At 32.4% G+C, this 19,580-nt stretch overlaps 1 protein-coding gene across 1 annotated transcript in view; it reads right to left on the bottom strand.

Moving 5' to 3' along the window:
* The window catches only part of LOC100914654 (complement factor H), a 117,803-nt gene that overhangs the window by 8,852 nt on the left and 89,371 nt on the right, over positions 1-19,580 (bottom strand). The window contains exons 15-20 of the mRNA XM_031937082.1: positions 16,681-16,845; positions 13,180-13,356; positions 12,010-12,219; positions 9,742-9,915; positions 8,016-8,192; positions 2,145-2,321 (exon numbers count right to left, since the gene is read on the bottom strand). Of these exons, the coding sequence (XP_031792942.1) occupies positions 2,145-2,321; positions 8,016-8,192; positions 9,742-9,915; positions 12,010-12,219; positions 13,180-13,356; positions 16,681-16,845 (1,080 nt within the window). The remainder of the gene's footprint in view (positions 1-2,144; positions 2,322-8,015; positions 8,193-9,741; positions 9,916-12,009; positions 12,220-13,179; positions 13,357-16,680; positions 16,846-19,580) is intronic.

Below are 19,580 nucleotides of genomic sequence, written 5' to 3'. Positions count from 1 at the left end.
TGCAAAAAAAAAAAAAAACCCTCAGATTCCAAGGAGTGGAAAAAAAAATGGATATAAGTTAAAGTTCAAAGATAAGAGAAGTGACTTATTCTTCATTTATCTGCTGTATTTATTAATAATATTTGTAACTTTCCTCTGCTTTCATTTGTTATCTGTGAATTGGGAATATGAGTTCTATTACCCCACAATTATTATGGAAATTAAATGAGAGAATATATTTCAAAGTGTTATGACAGAGAACAAAAGTTATGCAAATAGGTGTTATTACCAAACTGGGAGGTGGAGGGAAAGATAATCCATACAAAGTAAAGAGGGTAATAATAAAAAAGTAGAAACTACTGGCTTCTGCAATATCAGATAGAGGATTCAAAGTGTGAGAATATAAAAATATGGCTCAGGTAGTAAAAGTGATTTTCAAAAATGATAAATGGTTAATTTTTAAAATGATTAATTATTTCTTCAAAGTCATTACTTATTAGCAAAATCAGAGAGATGGGAAGAGAGTTATGGATTCATGGATTTTCTATATAATGAATGATTAGAAAAAGTCTCTCTCTATATATATATTTTCACATACACATACATATATCATTATTTATTTATCTATATTTATTTATATTTATATCTATCTATATATATATAGATATAGGTATATATAGATATATTTAACATATAGCTTGTATATATATATATATATATATATATATATATATATATATATATATATATATATATATACTTCTAACAAAATATTAGTGACTTCCAGGAGAGCACACTATGTCTCTAGACTGGTGATTGTTTACTATGGCACTTCTAGCTCAGTATAAAATAAAGTTGCTAAAGATTTCCCTGGTCATTGTCATAAATGGGTATTTTTTGCTTGCAAAGAGCCCAAACATAGCTCTGTCCTTCTAAATTTACAAGAAGGAATATTGCAAACAGAAAATTTGTATTCTCTAAGAAAACCTTTTTAAACATTTATCTCACATAAGGTCACTCAGGGTCCTCTCAAGGAAGGAGGTGATCAAGGTACTTTTATTTCTGTTCCTCAAATATTACTAAATTTCCATCTTGTATATTTGTTGGTGTTGTTTCTTACTGAATTGATATACCCCAATCCTTGGCCCCTTCATTCAACTCTGCTTGTCTAATTCCTTTGTCCTTTGGATCCCCCAAGGCCCACAATTAATGCCATCTTCCCTATAGAATCTTTTCTAATTCTTTTCTCTACAATCAATTTCTTCCTGCTCTTGAGAAATACAGAACTTTATCTCCATCATTCTGGTTTCATATTTTGCCATGTATTAAAATTATAAATTTCTAAATCGTTTGAACTGAAAAAAAGACTTTAGAGGTAATTTAGTCTAACCTTTCATTATATAAAAAATGAATAAATTGAAGACAAAGAGGTTAATAAATAAGTTCCCAAGTAAATAAAGTTCATGGTAGATACAAGTGAGCCCATCATGCCAAGCAGCCTTCTTGCACTGGCTTTTCATTTTTTCTTATGGTCTTGGCATTTTGAAGATCATTTTGCACTTATTTTTTTTTCCTTCTTAGTCAGTTCCTCTAGGAATCTCTATTTTAAGGCAAGTACCTAAATTATATTTAGTTATATTTACTCCTTCATTCCTTTGTAAACTCAATTCCTGATTCTTCAGTCTTTTATTTCCACCATGCCGATTAGATCCCTTGCCCCTTTGATTTCAATCTCTATTTTCCCTCTTTCTTTCATGTTCTTCTCTTCCCCATTAGAATATAATCTCCTTGAAAGCAGGGATTGTTTTTCTTTTTTTATTAGATTTGTATTTTTAGTGCTTTGCTCAATCATGGGCACATAGTAACCACTTCTGCTGACTTTCCATTGCTATCCTATTACTAAAATCCCCCCAAAAGGTGAATATGAACTTATTCTTTTTGTTCTCATACCTAGGCCTCCCATAATTGTTGACTGAGAGTTATTTAGTTAACTATAACACAATGGTGGGTCCATTCTCTCCAAAGGATCTAGTTTGGCATATAGTTGCTATATTTTAAAAGTATGAAACCTCTCTATTTTTAAAAATAATCATGAGAAATCATATACTTCATTATCCCCCTGATACTTTTATTTATTTATTTTAAAGTAAAATATCTTACTATACCTTTGCACTGAGGAACTTCTGTCCAGGTCTTATTTGTACAAGTTATGTATGATTGTCCATACATTTTAAGAGATCGAACACACTTGTAACTCACTCTGTCACCAGGTTGATAACGTTCCTTTAAACCACTAATAATTTCAGCATTTTCAATTTTGGGTGCACTTTCACAAGATTTATCTAAAAAAACCCAAAGAAGTATAGCTCTAATTAATTTTGAAATTAGTTATTAGACATGAAGGTCTTTGGAGAGAGAATGAAGTTTCCCACATTATTAAAATATATGAAGAGAGTTTTGAAGGCAAATAGAAAACATGCAAATAAAATCTACAAAAAAATAAGCAAAAATAACAAAGAAAGTAGAAGACGACATTTCATAGTAGATGTATTCTTTATACAAGGGTTATAGAGAGACATAGATCAAAATCATACAGAATTTGAGAAATTAGGAACTAATTACAATATGCTTTGTTTTGGAGGCCAATGAAATACTAAAGGAAGATTACAGAATCCATTAAAGGAGAGTTGACATCATTATCAAGAAAGAACTGATTTCAAAATTTATAGATTCAAAGTCACTCTCTAACACTATGCCAATATGTTGACCAGAATTGAACCTGAAACTATATTACTTTCCCCAGTTTTATGAAGTGAAAGTTTTATCCTATTTTTTCATGAGCAGTAAATTTGTGAAATATTCCATATTTCCATGTTAATACTATTAAGACTTAAAAAATCTTAATAAGTAACTAAAAAGTATTTGTTAAATAATTATAATTATCAAAAAATTTCCATTTGAATTTGGAAAATAAGCTTTTCTATTCAGAACTTTTTTTAAAACAATGGAAAGAAAGCACACTAAATTGGGAGTCTTAAGTATTAGGAGTCTAGATGAATACTTGTCACTGTCAATCTAGAAGATTTTAAGGATTTAAGGATTTTAGACTCCTCTCCAAAGGATGAACATTTCACTTATCTTTGATTAAAATGTTAGAAAAGCAAACTGTCAATATCTGAGAAATAAAGTAAAGGAGAGACACAAAAAAATAGAAAGATGCTAAACCTGATTTCATCAGGACATTTTTTTTTTTTTTTGCAGACCAAATCTATTTAACATTATTTTTACAGTTCTAGTAAGAATCTACTAATTATCAATTAGTCAGACTTATTAAAATATCATTAGAGTAAAAAGATTCACCCCAAAACTTATGTTTAGATATCTAGACTACATAATATAGTAAGGCTAAGAAAACTCACTACAACTAGTAGAAAAATTTATTTTTTATCCATACTCAAAGATAGGGATAGATATAGATATAGAGTTACTTACTCAAATTCTAAGCAATTTATATTTAAATATATATTTGCATATCATATGTATGCATATATGCTTGATTCTTTATCTATATTAATACATATATATGTACATAACTCATATATATTGTACAATATATTTATGTGGGAATATATATGTGTATATATACATACATACCCACATATAGTGCAAACACATATATAATATACATACATGCATATATATAATCTATTTAAGTGAAAACATCACTTAGGCAACAGAGCGAAGATTGTATTGGAATTACAAGAGACTTGAATTAAAGAAACTAATTTGAAATCTATAGCAATAATTCAAGCGTGAAAGTTCAACACTATGGCAGCTGTGTGAATAGAAAAAAAAAGAAGATATATAAGAAATACAATGAAGAAAAAACATTAATAGCTAGCAACTTGAGGGGGGTGGGCATAGAGACGTGAATCCAAGATGACAAAATAAAGGCAGGAACTTACCTACCTCTTCTCCAAACTGTTCCAAATTCCCTTAAATAATGACTCTAAATAAATGTTAGAATATTTAACTTGTATAGGACTGCTTGCCATTTGGGGGAGGGGGTGAAGGGAGGGAGGAGAAAAGTTGGAACAGAAGTGAGTGCAAGGGATAATGTTGTAAAAAAATTACCCAGGCATGGGCTCTCTCAATAAAAAGTTATAATAAAAAAGAAAGTGAAAAAAAATGTTAGAGAGTATTGGAGCACCCCAAAAGATAGAGCAGAACACTTTCTAGTTGAAGACAACATAAAAGGTCAGACAGAAAGGTCTGTGACACTAGGATGAGAGTCCAGTGAACATTCCTGGTTTAGGCTATGCCAATACAAACCCCTCACCTGACCTCACCCTGAGCCCTCACCCTATCCCAGCCCCTGCCCCTTGCCAGCAAAGCAGAAACTGAGCTACAGATCTCTGAATCAGCCCAGCACTGGTGTTTCTAGACATCTCAGCCCAGAGACACCAAAGACAACTTTCAAGGTCAGCAGGAAAAGTTTGTCAGTAAAATGAGAGGGCCTTGGGAAATCAGCAAACCAAGAATGGGAATGAACAGTGGTGGCAGTGGCAGCTTTCAGAGTCCCCAGATCACAAGAGGTGTCTTTCTTAGCAGTGAGGAAGATTTCTGTTGCTTTAGCAACACTAGAATTTACCACTACAGTGGGAGAGGACACTCCTAAGTATGACAAGGCAGAAAATAGTGCTTATGATCAGGTCCTTAGATCTCTGAAAATAGCTGCTCAAAATCCCTAAAACTTGGGACAATGCACCCTCTACCCTGGAAACAGAGCCCTACTTTAACAAAGAGTTAAAAGATGAAAAATAAGCTAGAAAAATGAGCAGACAACAGAAAAAATTTCTGACCATAGAAAGTTACTATGGTGACAAGGAAGATCAAAACACATGAATTTTCAGAACTTTTGAGTTCCAGATTTTCTCCCTCATCCCCAGGCCCATTGCAAAAGTACATGTGAAGTTATGCAAATAATTTCCATAAAATTAATGTAAAAATTGTTTTTACTGTAAATGGGGAAAATAAGTAAATTTAGGAAAAATACTTAGCAAGTGATTGGATCTATGACATGAGGCAAATTGAAGGGTTGAGGATATTCAGTTATAATAAAGCTGTGGCACTAGAAAAATAGTGACACCTCTAACTGAATTAGAGAAGTTTAGAAGAAATTTAGAAAGATAAGTTTAGTTGTAGAGATGTTGAGTTTGATATATCTTTGGGACAGCAAATATGAATTGTCTAATTAGGCATGAAGGATAACAGCACAGGAGAGAAACTGTAGTTGGACATAGAATTTTGTGATTTCCTTGCAAAATAACTATGATGTCCCATGTCAGTTGAGGAGAGAGACACATAGAAAGACAGACCAAAATATAGACGCATCAAGAGAAAGAGAAAGACAGAGAGAGAAGGAAAGAAAATAGAGAAAAAAGCAGAACATTATAAAATACCTTCAGTTATGGACTAATGAGCAAATAAAGGAGAATGAGAAAGAGTAAGCTGGATAGAGAGGAGACCAAAGGAGAGTAGTTTCACAAAATCCAAGAAAAAAAGACACTATCCAGGAAAGGATAATAGTGAACAATATCATATGTAGCAGACAGTTTAAAAACTGGTATTCAGGAAGAAAAATTCTGATTTGATAATTAAGAAGACTGACAGCTTTGGAAATAGGAATATCTGCAGAAGTGATAATATTGGGAGCTAGATTGCAAATTATTATTTTTTTATTTCAATATACTTTTATTTTAAAACAGGTCACAACACTAAGCTCAATCCCATTCTGCTATTATACAAGCTACAAATGCTTGCTTAGCAGCTGAGGGGCATAGATTGCAAATTATTGAGAAGAGAGAGAAGCTATAGTTTTTCCCCACAGTTTGGTTAAGGAAAGAAAGAAGGATTTTTTTGTATCCATATTTTCATTTTGATTTTGCTGCCACACACAAAAGAATGGAGCATTGGTTTTGTTAAATTTAGTGACTATCCTTGTATAATTTCAAATTGTTTCCCAAAATATTTGCATCACTTCACAATATCACCCACAAAGAGTTAATACAACTTTACTTATGCAGTTTCTCTAAAACTGATTTTTTAAGATTTGAAATTTTTTCTTTGTTAATTTGATGGATATGAGTTTGGTCTTCATATTTTATATAATTTTATGTTATGATAGAAAAGGAAAATAACAAATATTGAAAGAGATTTGGGAAAACCAGAACACTAATGCACTATTGATAGAGTTGTGAACAGATCTAACAATTCTGGATAGCAATTTGCACTAGGCCAGAAGGTTTATAAAACTATTTGTTGGTGTAATCCAACAATACTACTACTATGTCTGTATCCTAAAGAGAAAAAAAAAAAGAGGAAAGAGGACCTTCGTGTACACAAATATTTGTAGCAGAACTTTTTGTGATAGAAAAGAAATTAGAAATTAAGGTTATGTTGATCAATTGGGGAATGGGTGAAAAAGTTATGATATATGATTATAATGCAATTCTATTGTGCTATAAAAAATGACAAGCAGAATGATTGGAAAGACTTACAAATGAAATAAGCAGAACTGGAAGAACATTGTATACAGTAAATGCAATATGATTAGTTAAGAATCACAGCTATTCTCAGCAATAAAATTATTCCAGACAGTTCCAGAGCATTCATGATGAAAAATATCACCCAACTTCAGAGAAAGAACTAATGGAAACTGAATATAGATGAAGGGATTTTATTCTTTCACTTTGTTTGAAGGAGAATGAAGAAATTGCAAGGGGCAGAGACAGGCCAACAACGAATCAAGCAGGAAAGGAGCAAAAAATGTCACCATAGAAATGTTTAACCAAAAGAACACTTGCATTGGTCATAGATTATGAACAAAGAATAAGTAATGTAAATGCTCCAATGATACTTTCAAAATATTAACAGAACACAAGGAAAGCCCCTGATGTTCAAGATTCTACGGAAATAATTGTACCATTATCATACAAGATGGGAAGATATGAATGGATTTCAATCTACATAATTGGAGAGAACTTTCAATAAGAGATCATAGCCACTTGACCTAAAATATGGACAAAAAGCTTTTGTAAATTTCACACAATGGAGCTATGTATGCATAGATTGAAAGCTGTATCATTCATTGGATTATCTATATCAGTAAAATGACAGATCTCCTAAAGTAAATTTCAAGTTTTTCAAGAGTTTTAAATTATAGATGGAAAGAACTGTGGAACTAGAGAAAATGGTAAGTCAAGATTGAAGATATAAAATGGAAAGTCAACCATGTACAAGGGATTACTATAATCTAGGAGAGTGAAAAGCTTCCTAAGAAAATTTTAAAACTAACTCACAGTTAGAGGAGACACTGATGATTAAAAGAAATAAAAGAAAGTAGGGAAACAAAGGACACAGAAGAAGGAGAAAGCCAGGAATATGCAATGTTATGCAAGTTTAAAGAAAATGACAAAGAATTTAATCAATAGCTTCAAAGATATCAGAGACATTTGGAAGGATGAAGACAAAAAAGAAACCATGTTTGGTTGGAACTATGCAGTGGTTTAATTTCATTTCATCCCTCTGACTGAAGGCAGGATCTCAAAACTCTTTGAAAAATTATAATAGAAATATTACTTAAATATTTCTACAGAAATAAATTGTATTACATTAACTCATATTATTTCAATTTAACAAACATTTAAAAAGGACTTGATGCATAAAGAACCTGAAAGAGATACAAAATTTAAGTTTCTGCCAAAATTTTAGACAGTTGCTTCTTTCATGGAGTTTATGATCTCGTGAAGCAATTTGTTTTTAACCACTTTAAATCAATTAATTTATTCACTTTGAATTACAGTGATTAGCTTAATTATTTTTAGTAAGATACAGTATATAGAGACTCTATCTTGGAATTAGAGTGACTTAGATTAAACTCCCATCTGTGACCTACACTGGTTGATAAAATTCCTTGTAATTTTCTAGACTCATCAAATCACTGGGGAAGTGAAATAATCCAAACAAATTTGTACCTATGCATTGTGGATCCCCTTTCCAGTGGCCTTCTATACAAGTTACTTCAGTTAAGCCTTCAGGCTGGAAATTTGGTAGACATTGATAAGCCACTTTATCTCCTGGCAAATAATAGGATTTTGAAATACCAATCATGTCAGCATTATCAAACTGGGGTGGAACTGCACATTTCACATCTGAAAAAAAAAAAGTATTATTTGTGTAATTAATCACATTTTAAAGGAAGATGTGACCAAATAACTATGATAATACCAACTACAATACCAACAACAGTAATAATACCAACAAAATATACTTTTATTCTGTAATGCACTTACTTTAATACCTCTAAAAAGTATGATATCACTGGTTTTTCCCAGGAGCAACCTATCCAGATATAGGGATGAAAGGGGATTCAAAGTTAAATGAAAGTATTAAGTCCAGAAAAGAGCCATCCTAAGGGGAGCATCATGAGGACACTAGTAGCAGGAAAAGGGACTTGCAACAGACAAAAGCTACAAGTTACTTCTATGCCAAATGTGTTCTCTGTACCTACACCTTTCCATAAGTCTACTTGTTAAGTTTGTGCCTACCTTCACCACTGACTCTCTATATATTTATGGAAGGCTATGCTTCAGATTTTTAGGGAGGTGTTTGTTCTTTGTTCCAATCTAACTTTGCCATCTCAGTAAATAATTTTTCCTTTAATTTTTTTTAAATTAACAAGCATTTACTTTTTCTCCTTCCCATCTTTTATTTATATTTACATATAAATTTTACATTTTGTATAAAATTCTAAAAAATCAAATATTTGTATCAAATATACTTAGTCAAGCAGAACAATTCCTACATTAGTTGTTTCCAAGTTGAAGCTACTGACCAATATTCAGTAAAGCACACCAGATGGCATTAAGCTCCCAAGCTTCTTAGAATTACCCCTAGAATCCTGAGGATAGACATAGCTGTTAGCCAGTCTCTAAGGCTGGGAGAATGAGTCCGAAGGAAGTGCTACAATAGTCACCTGCTCTATCCCTTGAAATGAGTAGTGAAACACATGTAACATAAAAATAGAGTATCTGGAATCAGAGACTTGACTGTGAATCTCAAATTTTACTGTTATCTAACACTGGAAACTCACTGATTTCTCTGAATCTCAATTTACTTATTTTAAGGTGAACTTAAAACTAAATCATAGATATTCTTTCTAAATTATAAATTCTTGAAACAAAGAAAGTGAGAATTATCAGCATCAGTATAAGGCAAGTTTTATTCTGCTTTTTTTCTTATGGAAAAGTATGAATTTAGGCTTAAAGAGACTATCTGATATCTGGGGATGTGTCCACACACTCCTTTGGTTCTTTGGGGATTATTAACTTTGTGTAAAATTAATATAAGGAAACAATTAGAATTTGTTCCCTTATTTTTTGTCCCCAGTACACTGTGATGCATAAAAGAAATTTTATACATTATTTGACTTTTAAAAGTCAAATTATTAAGAGGACAATCTATCTGATGACTATTACGTTGTTATTTTACAATTATTCTCTATTTTGCATTGAATTTCCAGCTTTCTAGTGAACATCTGAAACACTGATTGAAAAGATGTCTTTAGGAATTCATATCTAGTTTTACAATTTGTGTTTCATATTATTTTGGTCATGCTAGGGTTACTATATCAGAAATAACTTCTGAGCTAGATTTAAGTATTCAAAAAATGTTCTGGAAAACAAAAGAAGAGCTTGCTACCTTTACACTGTGGTGGACTAGGCCAAGTTCCTCCAATACATTCTATAGTTGCTGGCCCATTGATGTTGAAACCCTCAAAACATTTGTATGTCACTCCTTCTCCAAACTCGTAAGTGTCTAACTCATTAAGAATGATACCATTTTGTATTAGAGGTGGTCTTCCACATGGAAGTCCTGAAAAAGAATGAAAAAAGTCATTAATTTTAGTTTTGAATAGACTATATATCTTATTTAAAATCAACTAAGTTAATTGGGAATAATATTAAGTTTTGATCAAAAGCTATAAAATAATCAAAATTTGTTTATTTTTCTGGTGAAATTGGAGCAATAACAACCAGACAATGTCATCTTGACATTTACTGAAATGGAATCCAATATGATAGCTTTATAGAAGGCAGCTTTAGAGCCAGTTAGGTAGCAGGAGAGCAGGATTTAAATGTCTGGGTTCACATTAGCCTCAGATACTTTGTTGCTATGTGACTATGGAAAAGTCAGAACCTCCATCTACCTCCTCAGTGCCTTTAATGCCTTTATCTGTAAAATAGGGATGATAATAATAGCAACTACCACCAAGGAAAGTTGTATGGAAAAACTGAGCTAATGCTTATAAAGTGCTTTGTACACTTAAAGTACTACATAAACATTAGCTTTCACTATTAGAACATTCAATAGCAAAATAAACAAGCATTGTTATGCAGTAACACTTTCATTTTTCTCTCTTCTCCTCCTCCCAGGCAATTGGGGTTAAATGACTTACCCAGGGTCACACAGCTAGGAAGTGTTAACTGTATGAGACCACATTGGAACTCAGGCCCTCCTGACTTCAGAGCTGGTGCTCTATCCACTGCACCACCTAGCTGCCCCACAGTAACACTTTCAAAGTGTGTTTTCAGATATTTTCATCTGATTAATAATAATTGACAGTTTTATATTGACTTGAAATTTTCTGAGTACTTGCATTTTTGTCTCATTTGAGCCTAGTAATAAATCTGTGAGGTAGATACAGAGGGATTCTTATTTTTCCATTTTCCATTTTACAAATGAGGAAATCTGAAATTCAGAGAGGTAGGTTGATTTGCTCAGGATAATACAGTTAATAAGTATTAGATATGGAGGCAGCTAGGTTAGTTTGCTTTAGCAAAAAAGAAAAAAATATTAGATATAGATTTCGATATATGATCATTTATATTCTAATTCCAATATTTATACAGGTATGCTGAAAGTCACTGTGTCCCATGACCATGAATGAACATTATTAAAGAGAATGTAAGCAATCTATCCCTGATATTCTATCAATCTCTTCCTATATAGAAAATTTCACTCATTCAGCAATCATTGTGCTACATTTTGGGGATACAAGACAAGGTCAAAGAGAATACATGTCTTCACAAGTCTAATGGGGAGATAACGTGCAAACAGCTAGGGACAAACAAGATCAATTTGAAATAATTACTAGGAGAAAAGTACTAGAATTACAGGAGATCATGAAAAATTTCCTGTAGAAAGTCAGAAGGAACTTGAAGGAAGTTGAGAACTAAGAGGCAGAAATGTAGAGGAGAGTATTTAAAACATGGGAGAAAGAAAGTGAAAATGCACAGACTAATATTTATCAGTGTTAACAGTTGATGGAAAAAAGCCATACACATAGAAAAGGCATCATGGTATATGAACAAAGCTTTGGAGTCCATCTGTACATAACAAGATAGCACTGAATAGTACAAAGAGCTGTCAAATGAAAGATAGAAGAATTCTAGACCTCATTCTGCTATTAAATTGCTATATAACAGTGCTTAGTCTCTATAGTCCTTTTGGACTTTAATTTACTCATCTTTGAATGAGATGATTGAGAGGAATGAAAATTGTAGAAGTTATGCCTCACATTTAAATATTTTTTAAAGTTCACAATGTAATTCACCTACCAAAGCCTTGAATAGACAATGTGTAAGATGCATATAGCTAGAGAATACATTTTTATTACCCTTAACTAATTTTTTCCTTTTAATAATTGGTAAGTACAGAAGGCAATAGTGGGTGAGTAGGAAGAATTGTTCTTCTGAGTCAAGAAAACTGAATTCTGATTGTCTAGTTGAATAATAATCAATATACTTTGCATCTGCACTAGGCAATATTTTCCCAACTGATTTGTAAATTTCTAGCAGAATGCTTTGGCATGCTACAAGCAATTAATACATTCTTGTTGACTGATCCTATTCTGAGTATTTAGAGGTACAAATTTGTATAAAAATACTCTCCAAGAAGTATCATTACCAACACAATGAGGAGATGAGCTCCATTTTCCCATATTGCATGTTATCTCCTCTCCTCCTACCATCTTGAAACCTTTTTGACACATATAATTTATTGTAGTGCCATGTGCATAGGTACTAGATTCTAAATTGTCATCATCTGCTTCTGAACTTCTTACTGGGTTAATGTCTCCATATGGTATAGCAGGTGGTTTGGAACATGGCTGTTTTTCTATGTGGAAAAGAGAACATTGTTATAAAACATAATAAAAATATAACTATAAAAGATTTTTTAAGAATATCCTCTTGAATGTAAAAATAATAGCAATTTTTAATTGTATTTTTTTAAATTTTTTCATAGCTTTTTATTTACAAGTTATATGCATGGGTAATTTTACAGCATTGACAATTGTCAAACCTTTTGTTCCAATTTTTCCCCTCCTTCCCCCACCCCCTCCCCCAGATGGCAGGATGACCAGTAGATGTTAAATATATTAAAGTATAAATTAGATACACAATAAGTACACATGACCAAACCGTTATTTTGCTGTACAAAAAGAATCGGACTCTGAAATATTGTACAATTATCCTGTGAAGGAAATCAAAAATGCAGGTGGGCATAAATATAGGGATTGGGAATTCAATGTAATGGTTCTTAGTCATCTCCCAGAGTTCTTTTGCTGGGTGTAGCTGGTTCAGTTCATTACTGCTCTATTGGAACTGATTTGGTTCATATCATTGCTGAAGATGGCCAGGTTCATCAGAACTGATCATCATAGAGTATTGTTGTTGAAGTATATAATGATCTCCTGGTCCTGCTCATTTCACGCAGTAATGACAACTTTTTTAAAAAATTTATAAATATTTTATAGAAGTAGGGATATGGAGATCCCTGATTTTAAGGTCAGAGAATTTGAATTCAAATTATGATCCAATTTTTGATCCAAAGAACTTTTCATATAATAGGAAATAATACACCAGTGTTGTCTTCTGTCTCACTTTCCTGAGCAGTTTTCTAGGAAGCAAATTTGCTCAAAGAGTAATTTAGAGTAAATTTGCTAAACAATAATTTAGTTCCAGGGGATTTAGAGATTATACTTTTTTAATTGTCACATAAGCTACTAGAAATTACATGTAGAGGAGTCAACATAACTTTGAAGGAAGATTATTTAGCAAGATATTAAGTATTAACCAATGCAACGTGGTAATGAATTCCATTGTCCATCTTTACATATTATCTCTTCTTGTCCTCGGAGAAGGTAATTTTCTTTACAAATAATAACTATTTTTTCTCCATCCTGGTAGCTCACAGTTGTGGTCATATCCTGAGCATTAGGTATTTGAGGTGGAGGAGCACATAATTTCATTTCTGGAAGATATTAATATTGTATATTACATATCTTGTTATTAACAATTACATTTAACTTGTATATCAGGGTCCACAGTTTTCCCATGCACAGAATCTATGGCAGGTTCATGTTGAATGATGACAGACTATAAAAATTATACAAAATCATTGGTCTAATGATTATAAAAACTATCTATTTACTCTCTACCCTTCCTAACAGATGTTTTCTCTCATTATTTCTATGGATCTCTAAATTACACATAGCTTTGGCAACTCCCTGCTAAATGCTATTTCTAAGATTCATGATAGTGAGACAGTGACTCTAGCAGTTTCTCCTCCTGGAGATAAATTTCAACTGATGTTCTGGCTAATAATTATAAGATTCTTAAGAACAAGATTAAATAAATGTGGAAATACTGGGCAGTTGATGATTAATTCTTAGGTCATGCTAAGTCAAGAAGCCAGGGGAAAAATAATCCCAGTATTCCTTAACTGCCTTTTGCTTCTGCAATGATGATGCAAACTGGAAGGACAGGGATCATATGGTTTCTGGGCTACCTGTAGATATCAATTTAACCACTAATACACTAAATGTGAAATGGTTACCATCAAATTAACCCATCCCTAAAGAAATTGAATTATCTTAGACTAGACTTTACTGTTATAAACAGAGCCAGAAGACAGAAGAAAATTACAATCAAATAAATGATGTGTTCACAACTTTTCTGTAGAAAGACAACTAATAGTTGGTACAAAAGGTCTTAACATGCATTGAATAGCAAGGGGACTTCATGCAAAACCTGCTCAGATTGGAGGCATTCTTGATTCCTTTCTCCTTTTCTTTCTTCATGTTAAGTATTGATGATTCTATCTCCATAATGTTTTTGACTTCTTTCTCCTGTCCATTTCCAGGATCATTATGGCTTTCATAAGCTCTTAGTAGACTATTGTTATACACTATTGAATAGTTCCCCTACAGCTAGTCTTCTTCTTAGGAAATCCTCCATATAGGAGATTACTGAAATAATCTTCCAAATAAACAAGTCTGAAAATGTCTCTTCCTTGTTCAGTATCATTCATCAATTCTCCCCTGTCTCTAAAACATAATACAAAATCTTTAGTCTGGCATTATGGAACTTTGCAGATTAATTTTATATTAACTCCCCATTCTTTAAATTTCAGCAGAACTACACAAACTGTTCTTCTAACTCATTTTTCCATGTTCACACTCTACTTATTTGCATTTGCCACATTCTAGAAGGCACTGAATATCACAGTAGATAGAGGACATGATTTGGCACCAGAAAGATATGAATTCAAATCCAGCTCCAGACATTTCCTAAATGTATGACCTTGAGTAAGTGACTTAACTGTTATATTCTGGTTTCCTCATCTATAAATCAGGAATAATAAGTATTTCCCTTTACTATTATACTAAAAAAAAAATCGAGAGCCTATGGCTTTTGATGAATAGTCAGATCTGGGTTTAAAGAAAATCACTTTGGCATAAATGTGAAAGATGGACTAGATCACGGAGAGACTTGAATCAAGGAAACCTTGAAGAAGGCAATTACAGCAGTACAGGTGAGAAGTGTTGATGGAACTAGGGTGATAATTTTGTAGGTGGAAAAAGGGGGTCATATATAAGAGATGAGGAGACTCAAAAGGCAAGATTTCGTAACTGTTGGCTATTCAGGATGAAGGAGTGTGAGCCATTGAGGCCTACGTCAAGGTTTCACATGTAGGAGAGTGGAAGAATGGAAATTTCTTCAATAGAAATAGGGAAGTTTGGGAAATGAGAGTATTGGGCTATATGTGTGGAAAAAATTAGTTCAGTTATGAATGTATTGAGCCTGACATAGTTTCAAGGCATCTATCTTGAAATGTCCATTAGGGAATTAGTGATGTGTAACTAATGTTAGAGAAGAGAATGGGCTTTTTATTTAAGAATCATCTGCACAGAAATGCTAATCAGATCAGTGGGAGCTAGTGAGTTTACCTGACTTAGTACAGTGCCTAATACATAGTAGATGCATAATAAATGATTACTAAATGAAAAAGAATGAGTTTAGAGAGGAGGGCCCAGAATAAAGTCTAAACAAATATCCATGATTATGGAGAATGAGATAAATGACAAGTCACTAAAGGAGACTGAGATGAGCTAATAAATGAGACAGTGGTTAGAGGAGAGTCAAGATTAAAACATCCAGAGAGGAGAGAATGCAGGATAAGTTACTCAATAGTAGCAAATTAAATAGGGTTGAAAAATATGGGAATACAGAAGAGACTACTAATTAAAAATATAAAATACAAAAATATAAAAAAATACCAATTAAAAGGTCACTGGCAACTTTGGAGAGAACAATTTCAATTGAGTGATGATGTTAAAAGTTGATTGCAAGGATACTGAATGAGTGAGAAAAAAAGTGTAAACAATAAATATTAAGAGCTTATCCTAGAAATTTGACTGAGAAAGGGAAGACAACTATAGAGATTATTCAAGAACCACTGAAAGATTTGAAAGATGATGGAAGCCCCTTTCTATCTCTCATAAACCAAGTATTATTTCAAGATTTAGCTCATGTCCAGACTTCTGTGGGTCCCTATCCCCTAAGAGATTATTATCATTTTCTCCCTCCTCAATTTATCTTGTATTTATTTTCCCACATATATGGTAAATTATTTCTAGTAGAAAGGAAATTCCTTGAAGGAGTAATTCATATTTATCTTTGCATATTTGGTAACTTACAGTTCTTTGTATGTAGCATATAGCATGATGCTTATTGAAACACAATCCTAAGTAAAAGGTTATTGTAAGACAAATATCTGTGCTTCTAGCCTCTAAATGACTGATTAGAATTAACCTACCAATATTGGCAGCTGCTATTTGTGACTAGCAAAATCTCACTGAATTCAATAAAAATGTTAGCAAGCTAAAAACAAAGTTAGCATATACATGTCATATACCTATACAGAATAACTCATCAGAAATAATGGAAAACAAAATAACATTAACATTTCCCCATTTGTATTTAAGACAAAAATAGTTGGTATGACCAATTTTAAAAATAAATTGTTGGCCTTGTGTGAAGCCAGAAGAGGCAAAGCATTCTGTAACTTTAGCTTTCATATTGGTAAAACATAGATAATAATACTTGAACTATCTACTTCACAGGATGCTTTTGGAAAAAAAAAAAAGACACCTGCAAATCCCAAAATGCTATAGAAATCTTTTGCATTGTTATGGGTGTTTTCTAAGTTTTCTATTTTGTGGGATTTTTTTTAAGCTAAAGAAGTTTTATGATGAGGAATATTTGCTTCAAGGAATTAAGAAAAGACTCTTACTTGGACATTGTAGTTCAGGAAGCCATCTCCCATTTGTACATTTTGTACTTATGAATTCTGAATTCCAGTTACATCTATAATTAACAGTAATATCATCTGATACATCTAGGTTGACTTGCAAATCTTCAAAAAATTTTGTTGTGCATCTCCCAAGTAGACTTGTTTCTAAAAAGAAGACAAAAATTTTAAAATTAAGCTATGTCATTTAAGTCAGAGGCTTCAAACATGGAATCCACAGGCTCAGTGTTCATGATTCATTCAATAGATCTTACTTTAAGTCCAACTTAATTGAATTCCAATTGCAAGGATCAAGAGAAGCTTCATTGACAAGGCTGAATTGAATTGAGATTTGAAGAATGAATAAGGTATTAAAAAGCAAATATTACATTAGGAATGAAAGATATATTATCCATGTTAGGTAGAAGGTAAAGTACTAACAAAGTTGGTAGCTAACATACAATTAAGCCAACATTTTAGGTTGGAAAATGTTTCACTAAATGGAATTATGCACTGAATAAATATTTCTGGTTATATTGAATGATATGAATTTTGGCTTTAATATAATACAACTTTAACCTGCTGATTAGAATATCTGTAAACTTGTTGAGATTTTTGTGCTTTTTATATTTTTGGTGGAAAGACAAAAATAATCTTATATAAAACAAATAGACAACTTAATATTGCTCTCATATTGACTTAAAATATTTATTACCAATACCAACATATATAGTAACAGTCATATTTCTGTGAACTGAGCAGTTGGAAAAGTTTAATCCATGAAAATGTTATATTAATTTCTACCCCAAATTTAATAGCAACAAGAAATTCTTTTAGACAGTGAGCTGTAGGTATGAATTCCTTTGATTTTTTTATAACAATTCTCAAATGGTTAGAGTCAAACTGTAGAAAATAGGATAGCATACTAAGACTTAGAGTAGATCAGATTTCCCCACCACCACCATCACCAACAGAATAGTGAATGCTAAAAATGTACCAGAAGAAACAGTGATAAAGAAAACCAAAAAATAAATATCTATGAGCTTTTCTACCCAGTGAATTTCACCATAAGACCTGACAGGATTTTGTAGAAACTTTGAGTATGTAAAGCCCAAATTGAGTAGAAAATAAAGATGTAAGGAAAAGCTAACCAGGTAGGAGTCCAAGCCATAGGATTCAGGCAGTCCAGTACCTGGACAATCAAAAGCCCAAACCATAGCACCAATTTTAGGAGGAGAAGGGGACAAGGCAGCCCCTGGGAGGCAAAACATCCTATGGTCTCAAAGGAAGCCCTACTATTTATAAAGATATCTTTCTGGAACCTGTCAGAACCAAAGCAAACAATGAGCCAACTGCAGATTTAGAATCAAATAACTAGAATCTGACAGTCAGCAGGACTCTTAAGCTCCAGAATGAATGAATGATTTTAGGATATTGAAAAATCTTGGTGAACAATGCAGAACGAAGTTAACAGAATCAAGAGACTGATTTATACAATAACAATAGTATAAAGACACTATGACATAGTTAAGAACTCCAGTTACTGAAAGGACTATTTGTAATTCCTGAAGACTTATGATGAAGCATGCTATTGACCAGATATAATGGGCTTAGAATTCAGAATGAGACATATATTTCAGGACATGGTCAATGTAAAATTCTCCTTTTCTCAACTAGACATATTTTTTACAATGATTTTCTTTTTCTTTCCTATTTTTAATTGGAGTGGTGAGTGGGCAAGATTAAACATTCTTTTTTTTTCCCTTGAGGCAATTGGGGTTTTAAGTGACTTGTCTAGAGTCACACAGCTAGGAAGTGTTAATTGTCTGAGACCAGATGTGAACTCTGGTCCTCCTGACTTCAGGGCTGGTGCTGTATCCACTGAGTCATCTAGCTGCCCCAAGATTAAAAATTCTTAAGTAAAAATTAAGTATTTTCAACTTGGAGATTAATTGAATCCTAAATAATTGACAGATCAAAGAAGTAATAGAAATAAGAATTTTCATTAAAGAAAAGACAACAATAAGACATTATAGAAAAACTTAATGATAAAATAAAAGCACTCAATAATGGTTATTTATGTCTTCAAATCCTTTCATTAAAAAAGAGAAATGGGGAGCCAAGGTGGTGGAAAAAGAAATAGAACAAGCTATTAATCAACTCCCTAAGAACAAATTCTCTGGACTAGATGGATTTACATGTGAATTCTACCAAACATTTAAAGAACAATTAACTCCATGCTATAGAAACTATTTGAAAAAGTAGGGATTGAAGGAGTCCTACTAGATTCCTTTTATGACACAGACATGGTACTAATACCTAAATCTGGTAGGACAATAATAGAGAATGAAAATTATAGACCAATCTCCCTAATGAACATTGATGCAAAAATCTTAAATAAAATATTAGCAAAAAGATTACAGAAAATCATCCTCAGAATAATACACCATGATCAAGTAGGATTTATACCAGGAATGCAGGGCTGGTTCAATATTAGAAAACCTATTAACATAATTGACTATATCAATAACCAAATTAACAAAAACCATATGATCATCTTAATAGATGCAGAAAAAGCATTTGATAAAATCCAACACCCATTCCTATTAAAAGCACTAGAGTATAGGAATAAATAGACTTTTCCTTAAAATAGTCAGTAGCATCTATTTAAAACCATCAGTAAGTATCATATATAATGGGGATAAACTGGAACTATTCCCAATAAAATCAGGAGTGAAACAAAGTTGCCCACTATCACCATCACTATTCAATATTGTATTAGAAATGCTAGCTTTGGCAATAAGACATGAAAAAGAGATGAAAGGAATTAGAGTAGGTAATGAGGAAACCAAATTATCACTCTTTGCAGATGATATGATGGTGTACTTAGAGAACCCCAGAGA

Source organism: Sarcophilus harrisii, chromosome 4 (genome assembly GCF_902635505.1).
Source record: "Sarcophilus harrisii chromosome 4, mSarHar1.11, whole genome shotgun sequence".
NCBI lineage: Eukaryota > Metazoa > Chordata > Mammalia > Dasyuromorphia > Dasyuridae > Sarcophilus > Sarcophilus harrisii.
Note: the sequence above shows the minus strand (reverse complement) of the source record. Positions and strands in the feature narration are given on the sequence as shown.